The sequence below is a fragment of the Cetorhinus maximus genome, chromosome 9 (genome assembly GCF_964194155.1).
Source record: "Cetorhinus maximus chromosome 9, sCetMax3.hap1.1, whole genome shotgun sequence".
Taxonomy (NCBI): domain Eukaryota; kingdom Metazoa; phylum Chordata; class Chondrichthyes; order Lamniformes; family Cetorhinidae; genus Cetorhinus; species Cetorhinus maximus.
In genome coordinates, this window is record NC_135887.1 from 130,463,176 (window position 1) to 130,479,808 (window position 16,633).

The window sequence follows — 16,633 nt, forward strand, 5'->3', positions numbered from 1 at the left end:
TTCAGAACACAATGGTAACACGGGTGTTCACAACATGAATAAAATATGCACAATTATAAATACAATATCTCCCATTCCACGTCTTTTATGTACGCCTCCTTTTCATGATGAGATGTGTTGCAGTCAATCAGGTGACACACCATGGTCCCTTCCCCCACTTAATGCAGCTGCCGCTATCATGTGCATCTCATCTATGTAGTCTGCTTCCATTTCACCACAGTGTCTGGCTGTTTTCAGATCATTTCCGACATCAGTCGAGTCTCATCCTTAATTTTAAGTGTGTGCTTATCCAAGGCACATTCTTCACATGCCATGCAAGGTCATGTCATGTTCACTCTTGGCTGTGTAACCCAGAGGCAGAAGTGTTCTCCCATCTTGTCTGCATGATTGAAAGGTGAAGGTGTCGTGTTGAAGGACAGATGTGTTAACACATGGAGAAGGGTCATATACCCTGGAACTCAGTGAGCTTTGTCATCTGCCAGGGCTTTCACGCTATGAGTCCATACTCAAAGCTCGTGTGCTCATGTATGACCATTGCATTTCCGACTTTCCCACTGTACATCAAATTAGCTGACCGATAAGTAAGAGCTCATTACCGCCTCAAGTTGATGAAACTCTGTCATACCTGGCGGGCAATGGAGCCTTTGAGCATGCTCTGGACATGCATCCTGTTGCTTCACACAATGCTGAGGGGAACAATGGGGTAGCAGTGAAGATGTAGTGAAGCGGAAGTGTCCTCTTCATCAGAAATGATTTGTGACCTAGAGGTCGTCATCGTCTCTGAGCATTTTTCAGTTCATCAGAGCCAGAGATGGCCATGAGGGCACAATGTTAAAGAAGAGGCATTATAATGTCTGGCAGGCAATTGGCTGAACGTCGTCATCCTCAGCTGGTCCACATCCATAGTAAGGTGAGGATAAATGCACTCTGAGAGTGCCAGATGTCAATGGGATTGAGAAGAAGGTGATGCAGAGGACTGACTGATCACTAAATGGATTGAGACTTGCGGAATGTCCTTGGCCCAAGTGTCACCTATCAGTTTCACCATCAGCTGGAGACGGATATGCTTGAGGAGTGTTGTTCCATTGAAGGCTAGCACCTATGAGACCACTCAGGATAGTGGAACAGCTCCTGCCTCTTGTAGGCTGCCGTCGCAACTAGGATGCTGGAGAGATAGAGTAAAGAGTCATAGAGTTATACAGCACAGAAACACACCCTTCGGCCCATTGTGTCCATGGCGGCCATCAAGCACCTATCTATTCTAATCCCATTTTCCAGCAATTGGCCTGTAGCTCTGTTTGCTATGGCATTTCAAGTGCTCATGTAAATACTTTTTAAATGTTGTGAGGGTTCCTGCCTCTACCACTCACTCAGGCAATGAGTTCCAGATTCTAACCACCCTCTGGGTCAAAAAATCTTTCCTCAAATCCCCTCTAAGCCTCTTGCCCCTTGCCTTAAATCTATGCCCCTTGGTTATTGACATCTCCGCTAAGGGAAAAAGTTTCTTCCTATCTACCCTTTCTATGCCCCTCATAATTTTGTATACCTCTCACACGTCCCCCTCAGCCTTCTCTGCTCTAAGGAAAACAACGCTAGCCTGTCCAGTCTCTCTTCATAGCTGAAACCCTCCAGCCCAGGCAACATCCAAGTGAATCTCCTCTGCACCCTCTCCAGTGCAATCACACCCTGTAGTGCAGCGACCAGAGCTGCACACAGTACCCCAGTTTTGGCCTAACTAGCATTTTATACAGCTCCAACATAACCTCCCTGCTCTTATATTCTATGCCTCAGCTAATAAAATCAAGTATCCATATGCCTTCTCAACCACCTTATCTACCTGTGCTGCTGCCTTCAAGGATCTATGGACATGTATACCAAGGTCCCTCTGATCCTCTGTACTTCCTAGGGTCCTATTGTATTCCCTTGCCGTGTTAGTCCTCCCAAAATGCATCATCTCACACTTCTCAGGATTAAATTCCATTTTCCACTGCTCTGCCCATCTTACCAGCCTACCGATAGCGTCCCTGCAATCTAAGGCTTTCCTCCTCACTATTTTCCAATTTTCACGTCATCTGCGAACTTACTGATCATACCTCCTATATTCACGTCTTAATCATTAATGTACACTACAAACAGCAAGGGTCCCAGCACTGATCCCTGTGGTACACCACTCATCACAGCTTCCAATCTCGAAAACAACCTTCGACCATCCTCTGCCTCCTGCCGCTAAGCTAATTTTGGATCCAATTTGCCAAATTGCCCTGGATCCCATGGGCACTTACCTTCTTGACCAGTATCCCATGCGGGACCTTGTCAAAAGCCTTACTGAAGGGCATGTAGACTACATCAACTGCACTACCCTCATCTACACGACTAGTCACCTCCTCGAAAAATTCAATCAAATTTGTTAGACATGATCTCCCCCTGACAAAGCCATGCTGACTATCCCTAAGTAATCCTTGCCTCTCCAAGTGGAGATTAATCCTGTCCCTCAGAATTTTTTCCAATAGTTTCCCTACCACCGATGTTAGACTCACTGGCCTGTAATTACATGGTTTAACCCTACTACCCTTTTTGAATAATGGTACCACATTCGCTGTCCTCCAGTCCTCTGGCACCTCTCCTGTGGCCAGAAAGGATTTGAAGATTAGTGTCAGAGCCCCTACAATCTCCTCCCTTACCTCACATAGCAGCCTGGGATACATCTCACCTGGACCTGGGGATTTATCCACTTTTAAGCCTGCTAAAACCGCTAATACCTCCTCCCTCTCAATGCTAATTTGTCCCAAGTATATCGCAGCCCTGATTTCTACACCTACATCGTCCTTCTCCAAAGTGAACACAGATGAAAAATAATCATTTAAAACCTCACCTACATCCTCCGGCTCCACGCACAGATTGCCACTTTGGTCCCTAATGGGCCCTACTCTTTCCCTGGTTATCCTCTTGTCCTTAATATATTTACAAAATGACATGGGATTTTTCTTTATCTTGCCAGTCAGTGTTTTTTCATGCCCCCTCTTCATTCTCCTAATTACTTGTTTAAGTACCCCACTACACTTTCTATACTCCTCTAGTGCTTCTGCTATTTTCAGCCCTCTTTATCTGCCATAAGCCTCCTTTTTTTCCCTTATCTAATCCTTTACATCCCTTGACATCCAGCGTTCCCTGAACTTGTTGGTCCTACCCTTCACCTTTACAGGAACATGTTGGCCCTGAATTCTCACTATTTCCTTTTTGAATGACTCCCACTGCTCTGATGTAGACTTTCCTACAAGTAGCTGCTCCCAGTCCACTGTGGCCAGATCCTGTCTTATCATCTTGAAATCCCAACTCAGGGCCTTTATTTCCGGTCCATCTTTGACCTTTCCGTAACTATCTTAAATCTTACAGAGTTATGGTCACCATCCCTGAATTGCTCCCCCACTGGCAATTCTACCACCTGCCCGGCTTCATTCCCTAAGGTTAGATCCAGTACCACCCCTTCTCTTGTAGGACTTTCTACAGGCTGGCTCAAAAAGCTCTCCTGGATGTACTTTAAGGATTCCATCTCCTCTAATCCTTTCAAACTAAGACTATCCCAGTTAATATTGGGGAAGTTGAAATCCCCTACTATTATTACCCTACTATTTTTACACTTCTCTGAGATTTGCCTACATATTTGCTCCTCTATCTCCCCCTGACTGTTTGGAGGCTTAAAGAGTCAGCACCTGCAGAGGCCTGATGTCGGGACTCCCTCCTCCAGTCACCGCCTCGTCTCAGCAAGGACATGTGCTCCCGAGGTTTCATCATCTTCCAAAGGATCAGGACAATGTGAGCCTGATGTGGAATTACTCGCTCTCAGATTGAAGTGCATTGTTGAAATGAGAGGAATAGCAACGCTGGTGTTAATGTTGGCCCATTATGGAGGCCACATGTCCAAGAGGGTACTCACTGCAACTCATCATCCTCCTGCAATCTGGTGACTAAGAGGCCCTCACGTGTACGCCTGCCTCATCTGGCCAGTGCTATGGCCTCTTCATCTGCAGCCTCGACTTCCTTGACCTCATCGCCCTTAACCCCTTCAAGGTCCTCCTCATCGGAGAAGATGCGCAGCTCCTCCATGTCAGCATCTGACAAGTCCTTCCCCCTTTGCAGCGCCAGGTTGTGCAGCAGACAGCAAGGCACAATAATCCATGAGACCCTCTGGGGACTGCACCGCCAGACCTGTCCAGGCTACGGAATCGCATCTTTAGGATCCCTATGGTTGCTTCTATGAGGAAGTCACTCAAGGCAAGGAATAGCAAAGTATTGGAAGAGTAAACATCGAAGTGGAATTCTTCATTGCTCCAGAGAGTTCTCCATTGAGCAGTCATTGGACTAATTGGCCACTGTACTAGCGTGCCCTGGTGGTCATTTGTATATGTGTGTGTATAAGCCAAACCAGAATAAACTATTCTTACTTTGTACCAGACTCCATGCCGTAGACATCAGTGCTTTTGTCCTGCAAAGATCTCACAGTCTGCTGACCTTTGTATGGGATTATGGGCTCCCTGGCTGAAAAAAAAATTAAGTTGGAGAAGCTTCCAATAAGCCAGCAGAGAAATATGTGAGTGTTCGGTGAGAAATAGGCTTACAAGTCTGGTTTTGAACACACGAATGGACCAATCTTCAAAGATGGCTGTGTCAACAGGAACTATCGGACAACTGGAAGAGTATAATCATGACCCAAGAGCCTTTCGTGTGCGTATGTGGAGTAGATAGAAGTGTTTTTCACTGCTAATAATATCCTTGAAAATCCCAATAACCCAGCTGTTAACTAGGCATTGAGAGAAAGGAAAAGGCAGTATTTTTGATGGAAACAGGCCCAGAAGTGTATGAACCTCTCAAGAATTTGCTCACCCCAGCAAAGGCAAAGGGCACACTGCTCTCAAACATTCTCATTAAGCTTGAGCGGCACTACAACCCCAGGCCATTAGAGACTGCAGTAAGGTCTCATTTTGGAACAAGGAATCAGTTGCCTGGTGAGGATGTTGGAGAGTTTATTGTGGCCTTAACAAAAACTGTCCATTCATTGTAATTCTGGAGAATTTAAAGTGCCCGCATTACAATGGGGGCACCTATTGCCTTTTTAATTGATAATAACACTTGTTGGTCATTAACACATAAGGTTCAGAAAAGGTTCCCTTGGAAACTATCCTCACAGAAACCACCCATTGAGCAGAATTTTGCCATCGGATGGTGTGCGGGCCCCACCGGCTCAGCGGTGGGCGGACAGCCGACCCCCGCCGCTGAAACGGGGCCGGCCGCCATTTTGAGTGGGCGGGCCAATTAAGGCCCGCCCAGCGGCCTGCCTGACAGGAAGTGCTATGCGCTTCCTGTGTGGGGGGTGGAGGGAATCCCCATCTGTCAAAGTGCGGTCTTTCGCACATGCGCATGAAAGAGCGCACTGCTCCCTGAGACTAAGTGCTGTCTCAGGGAGTTCAGTGAAAGGTTTATAAACATCAAAAATAGAAAAATAAAAAAAACATTAACATGTCCCCCTCATGTGACAATGTCACACGAAATGGGACATGTTAATAAAAACGACATAAACTTTATTAAACTTTTTAAAAACGGACATGAAACCTCATCCCGCCAGTGGATGAGGTTTCATGTATTATCAGAAGCCCGCTGGGGCTCCTGGCCTGCCCACCAGCCTTAAGGTTGGACGGGCAGGTCTTTAATGATCTTAATTAGCCTGTCAATGGCCTCAATTGGCCATTGACAGGTCGGCGGGTGGACAGCTGATTTCCCTGTCCGCCCACTTTCCTAAAAATTTAAAGGGACCGGGATGATGTCAGGGGATTCCTCCCAACATCATCCCGCGTCATTTTCCCGTCGGCGAGCGGGCCCCACCCCCAAATCGCCAACGGGAAAATTCTGACCATTGTTTGTTTGTAACATTTTGCAAAGTTGCAGCATATTAGTGGTGTCCCTTTTAAGAAGAACTCCTTATCTGTTTTAATTGATTATAACACCTGCCAGTTGCTAATAGGGAAGAGTTAGAAAACAAATCAGATCTGTACCAGACGGATTCTGCAAACTAGTCATGGGGCAGAATATTACACTCGGCGTGCGGGCACACGACTGACACGCCCAAGCGTAAAATGATGCACGATGATGTCCGGCGAGCGTTCCGACGTCATCGCGCTGTCTCACGATATTTCATTTGGCGGGGTGCGCGCCCGAGTCGGCCGGGCAATTTAACCTGCTGACAATTTAAAGGCCTCTTAAGGCCATTAAAAAGCTCATTAAATTCAAATTTACGCTGCCCGTCCAACCTAATGGCTGGCGAGCAGCCGAAAAGGCCAAGCGGCCTTTACATTTTTAAGGAAGTCGCGACCACAGGCAGGATGAGGTTTCCTAAAGCAAATAAAAATCAAATAAAAACTTTATTTTTGGATTAAAAACATGTCCCAGCTCATGTGACAGAGTCACATGAGGGGACATGTTTTATGACATTCTTATTTCATTTGCTGTTTTTTTTTAAACAGCGCTTCATCACCCTGAGACATCTCCGTGCCTCAGGGAGACTGAAACGCTCTTTCGCGTGCCTGCGTGAACTGCGCGCCAGGCCCGCTCACTCTCCTCCCCCCCCCCGCCCGCACAGGCAGCGCTTAGCCGATTGCGGGAAGTGGTCGGCTTCCTGCCCGTCCCCGCAAAGCACCCCCGCCGAGGGCAAAATCCTGCTCGTGGATATACAAGCCAAATCCACAAAATTACCGTGACACTTGCCGTGTTTACATGTGACTGTGTGTTGACTCATGTGAACTGTGAAATGTCATTCTGGTAATGTCTTCCGTTGCTTGGAAGGACATTTATATCTCCTTTGCTGTGGCGACATTTCACTTCAGAGCTCAAGTCTGACTCCCTAGACCTTTTCCCACTTAAGACCTTTAACAGCTGTCAAAAAAACAAACAACCTGTATCCAAATTGCCCAGACTTGATTCCAGCTTGAGTTCTGATAATGAACTTGGTATACGACCACTGGATATCCTGTGTAACAGATTTGCTGCTTCCTTTTAATAGCCTTGGACCTTTAAACAAAACCTTATTCGTGACAAAAAAAAAACTGGCTATTCAGTAATTACTTTGAACAACAAATCCATCCATCTATCCAAAAAGGGTTATTTATAGAATAATAGACACATGAGAAGTCTGAAAGGTTCGCGTGACCTAACTATCCAGTAGAGAGCTTCAAACCATCATCTGGCTCTCAGGAATAGACTGCAGCCTTGAATTCACTCCCTCCTTGCTGTATGTAACATGTCCAATTTAATTTATCTGGAGATTTTGTTTTCTTCTTCTTATGGACATTTTTATGCCAATTGATTGTGGGCTTTGTCCTTGATCCAGGGTGATGTTCAGTCGTAAAGAATACATGTCAAGGATGGTGAATTACAAAACTAAATCCTTAAAGAGACAGGACCTGTATGAATTCATAAAGTTGAGTATAGTGACAAGTGGTTGATTTAATTTCCTGCCATATTCCTTTTCTCACCCACAGTGTCTTTGTTTAGTCTCGTGTTTTTTGATCGAGGCTGCTTTTATTGTTTCCTTCCCGATTCTAATGTGGTGATCTACAATAAAAGCTCAAACCAGGAAATAATCTGAATACTAGTTCTGAGTGTTCTTATAGTTGTTTTTTTTAGTTTAGGCTGATACAAAATGATGGCATTGATGTTTCGAAATAAAAGCTTTAGTCACCTTGATCCAAATGTCTTTGCATCTGTGGGGATTTACATTGCAAATGTTTACTATGGAAATGTTTTTATTATTTTAGTTTCTTTGTGCAAAGATCAGGCAGGCCCAGTTCACTAATTATGCTTTTGCCGTATAAGGAAGGTAGTGAGTTAATTCATGCTATGCCAAATAATGCAGTTTGCGACCCAGTAACAGCCTATATTCATTGCAGTTTAGAAGAATGAGAGGTGACGTTATTGAAACATATAATATTCTGAGGGGGCTTGACAGGGTGGATGCTGAGAGGTTGTTTCCCCTCAGTGGGAAATCTGGAACGAGGGGGCACAGTTTAAAAATAAGGGGTCTCCCTTTTTAAGATTGGGATGAGGAGGAATTTCTTCTCTCAAAGGGACATTAGTCTTTGGAGTTCTCTTCCACAGAGAGCAGTGGAGGCTGGGTCATTGAATATGTTCAAGGGTGAGTTAGATCGATCTACAAGGGCATCAAGGGTTAGGGCAGGCAGGCAGACAGGAAAGTTAAGATCAGCCATAATCTTATTGAACAGTGGAGCAGACTTGATGGGCCGAATGGCCTACTCCTGCTACTATTTCTGCTCATATCTCATCTGCAGTGAGTTGATCTCTTGTGGCATTACTCATGGATAAGTGAAGATTGTTCTTCTTCAGTTTATCTGCTTCTTTTTCATACTCTAGTTCGCTCTCTGTTTTTGTTGGCGTTCTATGCTCTCATTGCTTTTTCTGTTTCTCACTTCCTTATTTGTGACGTCTATATTCTTCTATTCCTGCCTGATTTTTTTCCTCACTTTTTCTCTTATGCCTTCCTGCTATTTCTTCTCTTCTCTCCCTCTAACGCACACAGGTGAGAGGAAATTGCAGCATTATAGAGATTCGGGTCTGGGGTTCGGCAGAACTTGACAGACAGGCAGGTGAATCCTGGCACCATTTGAGGTGGAAGCATGCTGAGGATAGCCACCCTCATTTGACCTGCTTGCGGTGAATGGAAAGGCTTTGGTAGCTTTCGGGGTGAGATCTGAGCCTGTCAGCTCTGGGGCAAGGCTGGAGTTTGGTATCAGTGCAGTACGAGGAGAGGGACTGGAGTACAGTAGCACTGTGTGAGAACCGAGGTCTGGCAGTACTGGGCAAGCATATGGGTGTTCGCAGCACTAAGATGTTAGGTTGCCACTTGCCTCCTCTTAGCTGAGTGCGTACAGACACAGGTAGAGACCATGGAACTCGGTAAGGCCCGAACACAAGGATCGCCATTCACCCATACCCATTGCTTCTGAGGCAGGCAGCTGGCAAACGTCAGCTCCCTGCTGATTGCAGTGTGCCGTTAGTGATAAATGCACTGTTGAGAGGCTGCATGCCTGAGTCAGGGGTGCAAACTGGTAAGAGGTTAGCATGAGTTTAAGCTAGCCTGCACTACTTAAGCAGGAGGTGTATTTTGACCTCTGCAGATGCTAGAAGTTATATGGAAATATATTACCAAATATTTTAACTCCTGCGCTTAACAGCACTGTGGGTATATCTATACCATGGACTGCAGCGGTTCGAGAAGGCTGCTTACCACCACCTTCACAAGGGCAATTAGGGATGAGCAACAAATGTTGGCCTTGTCAACGACATCCACATCACGTGAACAAGTACGTTTTTAAAGAAGTTGTTTCTCATGTAATATTTTGATTAATTAAAGTCGCGTATTAAGCTAATGGGTCAACTGCAGTCTTAGAAGCATGCTAAACATCAGAAACCAAGTGCCTGGGATAGAATATTATGTTTCTCCACTGGCAGGTTTGTAGGTCGGGGGGTTTGTGGGTGGGGGGGGGGGGGCATGGTGGTGAGTGTAAAATTCCTCCTTGGGCTTGCCGCCGGGTTTGTGCCCGCCCCAACCTCTCTGTAATTTTACGCTGGGATGGTCGAGGCTTCGGACGGGCCACACGCCCTTGCACCAGTTGAGGCCCTTAAGTGGCAATTATTGACCACTGAAGGGCCGTTTCCCACCCAGACTCAATTTTTAGGTGACCGGGAGGAGTTCCTAGGTATGGGGGAAGCCCGAAGCTAATCGGGTTCGGGCCTTGGGCGGGAAGGGGTGGTGGTGGGGTGGGGGGGGCGGGGGGGCACCTCCAGCAGCAGCAGCCCCCTTTTAACATGGGGGTGCTGTTCCCTTTAAGGTCCGGTAACTGCAGGACCTCCTTCCCCCCCCTGAACCTCTCCATTGGTACCCCAACTCCCCACTGTACGCCTCCCCAGGCCTCCCTTACCCTCCCCCTGCCCTGAAAGACCCAAAACCTACCCATCCTGGAATCCCAGGACTTATGCTGTGGGGGCTGCACGCAGTCCCAGTCCCAGTCTCAGTCCTGTCCACTGCAGCCTCTGACATTGCGGGGACGAGAGAGCTGCTGGCCAATCCGTTTGGCCGGCAGCCCTCTAAGGCGGGACTTCCTCCCTCGTGAGGAGTGTAAGTCCAGCCTCCAGCCGATAAACACTCGTCGGAGTGGGAAATCACAGGAGGGCAGGCAGTGTGGTCAGGTGTCAGCTGTGGCTCAGTTCATAGCACCCTCGCCTTTGAATCAGAGGGTTGTGGGTTCATGTCCCACTCCCGGAAAACCAAGAACTGTGATTGTACTCGAAAGAGTTGCAATCTGTGACTGTTGATAACTCGAAAGAGTTTCCCCGCAGACTCTTCAGATGGTGGAAAGGAAAATCCCACCATCCTAAAAATCCAGGCCCTGATTTCGGATTAATCGCGAGCCAGACCGTAGGAGATCCACGAGGTTTAATACTAAAAACACGATGGTTGAAATAGTTGAGAATGATTGTTTTCAATATAGCATCAATTTGTTTATCTGCTCTCAACTGCATGTTCCTGGCTCAGTTTCTCACTTGAACTCGCTTAGATGGCAGGAGACATCTGAAATGCATAACCTGCACTTAGTTTGATAAAAAAACCAATAATGATGATGCTAATCACTGATGTACAATGTAATCTTTGCCCACATAACATCTGGCGCTGTGTGTCAGGAAGTAATTAATGGTCTCAAGTACCTTAAAACCTATCAGCTTGAAAGGTGTTATATAATGGTGGGTGTTTTTAATCATTGCTGTGAATTGGATGAAGAGCAACACAAAAGACATCCATCTCGTTCAGTTCATTTACAAAAAATGCCCATTTTATTGAGCGGAGAATTAAACTTCTGTAGCCCTGTTTGATTTCTTGACTTCAGACACGTAGGGCAATTATCAGAAAGCATTTGTGAAATTATTACTGAATCCAACACTAAATATAGACCTGGAAGCTTGCTTAATGATACAACTTATTATTTCATTATATATGACTCCCAACAGACAGTAAGAAACACCATTGTATTGACACCTTCATAAGATAAGTGGAATCATGGAAAGCATGCAATATTGATTCATTTGTGCATAACCAGGTATGTGTGTGTGGAGGGTGGGGCAGTGGGGGTGGCGGAGGGAGTTGTTGATGGGCGGAGGGATTGTGCTGATACTGGAAGGTCCAGGACTAGAAAAGTCATTCTTTTAATCCACTTCCAGTGAAACCAAGGGCAGAATTTTTCAGTCAACGTGCGCGGGCGGGCCCGACACACCGACACGTAAAATGACGCGTGATGACCTTACGGTTGTCGGGCAGGCGAAAAGGCCAAGGAGCCTTCGCGTTTTTTAGGAAACCTTATCCATGAGCGGGATGAGGTTTCCCAAAGCTTTTATTAAATAAATTTTAAGATTTTCATAAAAGCAAAAAGAAAATGTCCCATCTCATGTGGCACAGTCACAAGAGGGGACATGTTTAAATACATTCGTCAACATTTTATTCGATGATTTCAGAAGCCCTTCAATCTCCTGGAGGCAGCTCTGTGCCTGAGGGAGATTGAAGTGCGCTTTCGCCCGTACAGGTAGCACTGAGCGCGACTGGTCGTGTCTTACGCGGGGCGGACCTTAATCGGCCCACCCATGTAAAATGGCTGAGCGGAGCTGGACGCGGGCGGCGATCGGCTCTGCGACTGTCCCCGCCCACTCCCGCCAAGCCCGCCCACCCGTCCGCCGCCACAAAAATTCAGGCCCATATTTGCATATTTCAAAAAGATGCATTCTTCCCTGACATTTTGGCATCGCTGGCCAGGCCGGCATTTGTTGCCCATCCCTAATTGCCCTTGAACCGAGTGGCTTGCTGGGCCATTGCAGAGGGCAGTTAAGAGTCAACCACATTTCTGTGCATCTGGGGAGTCACGTGTAATCCAGACGAGGTAAGGATGGCAGATTTCCCTCCCTAAAGGATATTAGTGGACCAGATTGGGTTTTTATGATAATCGGTGATAGTTTCGTGGCCACAATTATTGAGATTAGCTTTTCAATTCCAGATTTTGTTAATTGAATTTTAATCCCACCAAGCTGCCATCCTGGTGGGATTTAAACTTGTTTGTCACAGCATTAGCCTGGACCTCGACTAGGGGCATGAACCACATCAAACACATGCGAGACTTGATAACATAGACGTTTTTTCACAGAAATGGTCAAAATTGTGAAAACGTTTGAGAGGATAAATCTGAAAGGTTATTTGCCCTGGTGGATGAATAAACAATAAGCCACAATCTCAGGAATAATGGAGGAAACTAAAAGGGAGGTTAAAGAGACTTTTCATGCCTAGGATTATCAGAATATGGATTGCATTTACCACTATCTGCTATTGCCTGCTACTGCAAAGTCTGTATTGATACAAATGTGAGTTCTTTCTTCATTTCTCTTTTAAAATCTATCGTTTGACTCTGCCATTATTTAACAGTCCATTTCTGCAGTAAATCCACTTGATAGATTCCAGCCGAAATCATAGGGCAGAATCTTCTGGCTGGCGTGGGGGTGACAGAGTCCGCACACCAGCACTTAAAAATGTCGCGCGAGCGTCCCGACGTCAGCGCGCGGCATCGCGATATTTCGGTCGGCGGGCGCGCTAGGCAGCAGGACACGTGCCCCCCCCATTAATTAAAGGCCTTGTTAAGGCCCTTAACTCTCCAATCGACCAGGATTTTGAGGGGCCCGTGCGAACTTCGGGTCGGCACACGGGCCCAACGGGCGGGCGGGGAGGAGATTTTTTTTACAAACCTCATCCAGTGACGGGATGAGGTTTGACATCGGAATTTTAAAATTTTAATAAAGCGTTTGTGTTCTTCACTAACATGTCCCATCTCGTGTGACATTTTCACATGAGGGGGACATGTTAATGATTTTTTAATTTTCCTATTTTTAGAGTTTTATAGAGTTCCAACGATCCCCCTGAGGCAGCACTTTGCCTCAGGGAGATGTGCGCATGCGCGAAAGAGCGCACTCTGGCAGTTGGGGAATCCCAGCCCCCCCGCCCGCACAGGGAGCACATAGCACTTCCTGTCGGGCGACACTCTGGGTGGGCCTTAATTGGCCCGCCCACTTAAAATGGCGGCGTGGCCCGTTTAGGCGGCGGCAATCAGTTGCCCGCCCACCGCCACGTTGGTCGGGCCCACCTGCTCATCAAGGGTAAAATTCTGCCCATAGTCTGATAGTGTTCCCATTACCATTTTCCAAGAGCAGGGAGATCAGGTGGGCTGGGGAACATGACGCACTCTGTCAAGAAAATACAGTGACGTGAAAAGCCCTGTTCAAAGGAAATGAGGGGCACTGGAGGGTGAGAGGATGGGCAGGGGATGTGGTGGGAATATTTACATAGGACAGTCCCTTCAGCACCTGTTCCAAACATAAAGTTTAGCATCTCAGTGAGCCTTACACGCACTTAATCTGCGGCCTCCCAACACGCTATGTCCGAGTGGTACATTTTGAGACGCTTTAGATCTCTGATGACTCCAATGCTTCTGTCCTCTACGTTTGATAATGTCAGTCAAGTGCCATTCATTGAATTAGTGGCCCTTGCGTATCTGAGTCCAGAAAGAGATACCAGAAACTTGCAGGAAACATCACGAGTCACTCTTTTGCTTTCTCTCTTCCTCACAAGGATTCAAGGTGCTGGCTCAGGAGCTTTCAAGGACAGATGAGCATCCGGAAGGTGTGTCATCATTACCATGGCCAGAGCGAACGCAGCTTAATGACAAGCCTCTTCTGCATCCCACTGAGATATCGTCTTCCACAACCTGGACATCATCCCTATCGAGCAATCCAAAAACATCCGACGCAGAGGATCTGGATGCAGGTAGAAGAAAAGTGAAATAAATTTGAAATCTAGTGGAGTTGACATGAGAACCTGCTTTTGTTTTTTTTTAAACGGGACAATACGTTTGATTTTAGAAGGCAAATTGGGACAGGTACATTTGTTCCATTTGAAATTGTTGGGGATACCAATTGGAATTTACTTTTTCTCTGTTTTCATGTTATACCTTGGGTTTATTCACCAGTTGGCGCAGCATTATGCACATCGATCCTCTAGAGCTGTCGGAATAGCAAACCAGGGAAGATTTACCACATCCACTGGTAACCTGCTCGAGAGGATAATTAACCTCTGAAAAATGAGTTCTGGCATCCATGCTCACTCTTTCCCGATGTATTTTGTTGACAAGTCTTGTTGTATTACAACCATAATCTATTTCAAAGAAATTATCCAACTCCCATATGTACAACTGGTTCATCATTTTAAAAATCTTAACCACACCCATCCTGAGCCTGTAATTCTCCAAAGTGATTAAACCTTAACTCTCTAAGCTTATCCTTGAAGCTCAGAAAGTTGAGTTTAGATATTATCTTGGTGGCCCCTTTTGTACACATCAAAATCCTCAATATCCATCAGATGTGGGAAACAAAACAAGACACACACTCAAAGTGCAAAGATCAAAACCGTGATGTCAGATGTACATAGGAAAAAAACACACGAACTAGGAGCCATTAGGCCCCTAGAGCTTGCTCTGTCGAACAGGATTAGGGTCAGTTGCGCCTGTAATTGAATATCCTGTTAACATTTCGTAGCCAGGGTCACAAGTGTAGAATGGCCACTTGGATGAAATAATGTAGGTTTGCCAAGCTCTATCAAACTCCACTCGGAGACGAATTGCTGCTTTCTGACAAAGAAAGAGTGAACGGATAAAATGAGGAGGAGGAGGAGGAGTATCTAGGTACTGTTAAAGCCTTAAAAGTGAAGGGAGCATCATTGCATATGGACAAGAGCTAAGTAAACTGGTGGTGCATGTGGGTTTTTCAGCTTCCAAATTCTTGGTTGCCAGTCTCATTAGTGATGGAAATTCCATATTCAATCCATTCGGTTTGAATTTTTTATGGTCAATGAATATTGCAAATCTGGTTCAAAATTGAAAATGAAAACTAATTCATAAATTTATTTCTGCAAATTAAGTTAATAGGATTTGTATAAATGCTCTACCCGCCCCCAATAAAAATGTAGTTGTGAATGCAACTTATTGCATTCTCTTTTGAGAATGTCAATGTTACATTTGTTCAAATACTGTATTTGAGATACTGTAGGATCCTGAAATACGCATTTCTTGTAACCATTTAATGTTTTCACAAAACAAAATGTATCTGAGCGATTTTCATTGAAACATATCAAAATTGCTTCAAAGGATTTTATTTTATATCCACCTTCTTTCCCATTTCTCAACTCCTCACCCAACAGTGATGTTATTTTGTAATTTTAGGCAGAAAAAAAAGGAAGAGCTGCAATTATATAACACTTTTCACAACCACTGGAAGTCTTAAAGCGCTTTACAGCCAATAAATTGCCTTTTGGAAGTATAGTTACTGTTATAATGTAGGAGCCAATATGCATGCAGCAAACTCCCACAAACAGCAGCGTGATAATAACCAGAATATCTGTTTTTTGTGATGTTGATTGAGGGATAAGTATTGGTCAGAACATATGGAATAACTCCCCTGCTTTTCTTTGAAATTTTGCCATGGGATCTTTTATATCCACCCAAGCAGGCAGATGGGGCCTCGGTTTTAACGTCCCATCTTAAAAACAGCACCTCCGACAGCTTTGGATTGTCAGCTTTGATTTTTGTGCTCAATCCCTAGAATTGGGACTTAGAACTGTAGGTATGTGAAGCTACACTTCCCCCTCTTACACTCTAATTCCAGAGTCCGCCCTGGATGGGGTAAAATGGTGAAGACTCGGTACAACTCAGTATTTTTAAAAATTATTTATTGTACCACCAATAATTTATAAATGACAGTACCCTGCTCTCTTCAATTTCAATCGATACCCACAATATTGATTGTGACAAGCACTGTTCCTTTTTATTCTCCTCAATTTCAAACAGTCCTCACCTTGATGATCACTCAAGGAAATATGTTCCCATCTGTGCCAGTGATCAATCTTGTCCACGATTATCCTTGCAAGTAGCACTCTTGTCCCTAAACACATGCTTCTTATAGCACAAAGAAATTATCCCTTGTACAATTATTGACACAACCCCCCCCCGCCCTCCCCCTTTTTGATTGTAACATCTTAAATCTTGGATCAATTCCACATCCTAGGTTCATGAATAGTCCATTAACATATAAAAGTATTTCGACCCAGAGTATTCTGGGTTTATCAGCATCATCAATTTGGTGAATGAGTTTTTAGCCTCTGAAGCAGTTTTGGAATTAGCATTATGTGGGTACCAACCTAGACATAATGGAACCACAGCTGTTAGTTTGTAAGTGCTGTTTGCAGCTTGGCCACCAGAGTTCAGTGGTCAAGACAGTCACTTAAATCTGGACAAACACATACCACTGTGTGGTCTGACTGCATCAGCTATCTCTTGGTAAACATATTCATGGAAGTCACTTCATTGTGCCTGTGTCTGTTTGAATAATTTCATTTCAGCTCCCAGTTTGTTTTTTTTAAGTCCAAAGTCTCGTTGGCTCCTGGAATACAAAATTTGGCCCATTTCCGACAATTGTCCATTTTACAAAC

General features: G+C 45.3%; 1 protein-coding gene across 1 annotated transcript in view; it reads left to right on the top strand.

Annotated features, from left to right (window-relative positions):
* ano3 (anoctamin 3) overlaps positions 1-16,633 on the top strand; it is a 564,514-nt gene that overhangs the window by 103,358 nt on the left and 444,523 nt on the right. Inside the window, exon 2 of the mRNA XM_078549540.1 lies at positions 13,724-13,918. Within this exon, the coding sequence (XP_078405666.1) occupies positions 13,724-13,918 (195 nt within the window). The remainder of the gene's footprint in view (positions 1-13,723; positions 13,919-16,633) is intronic.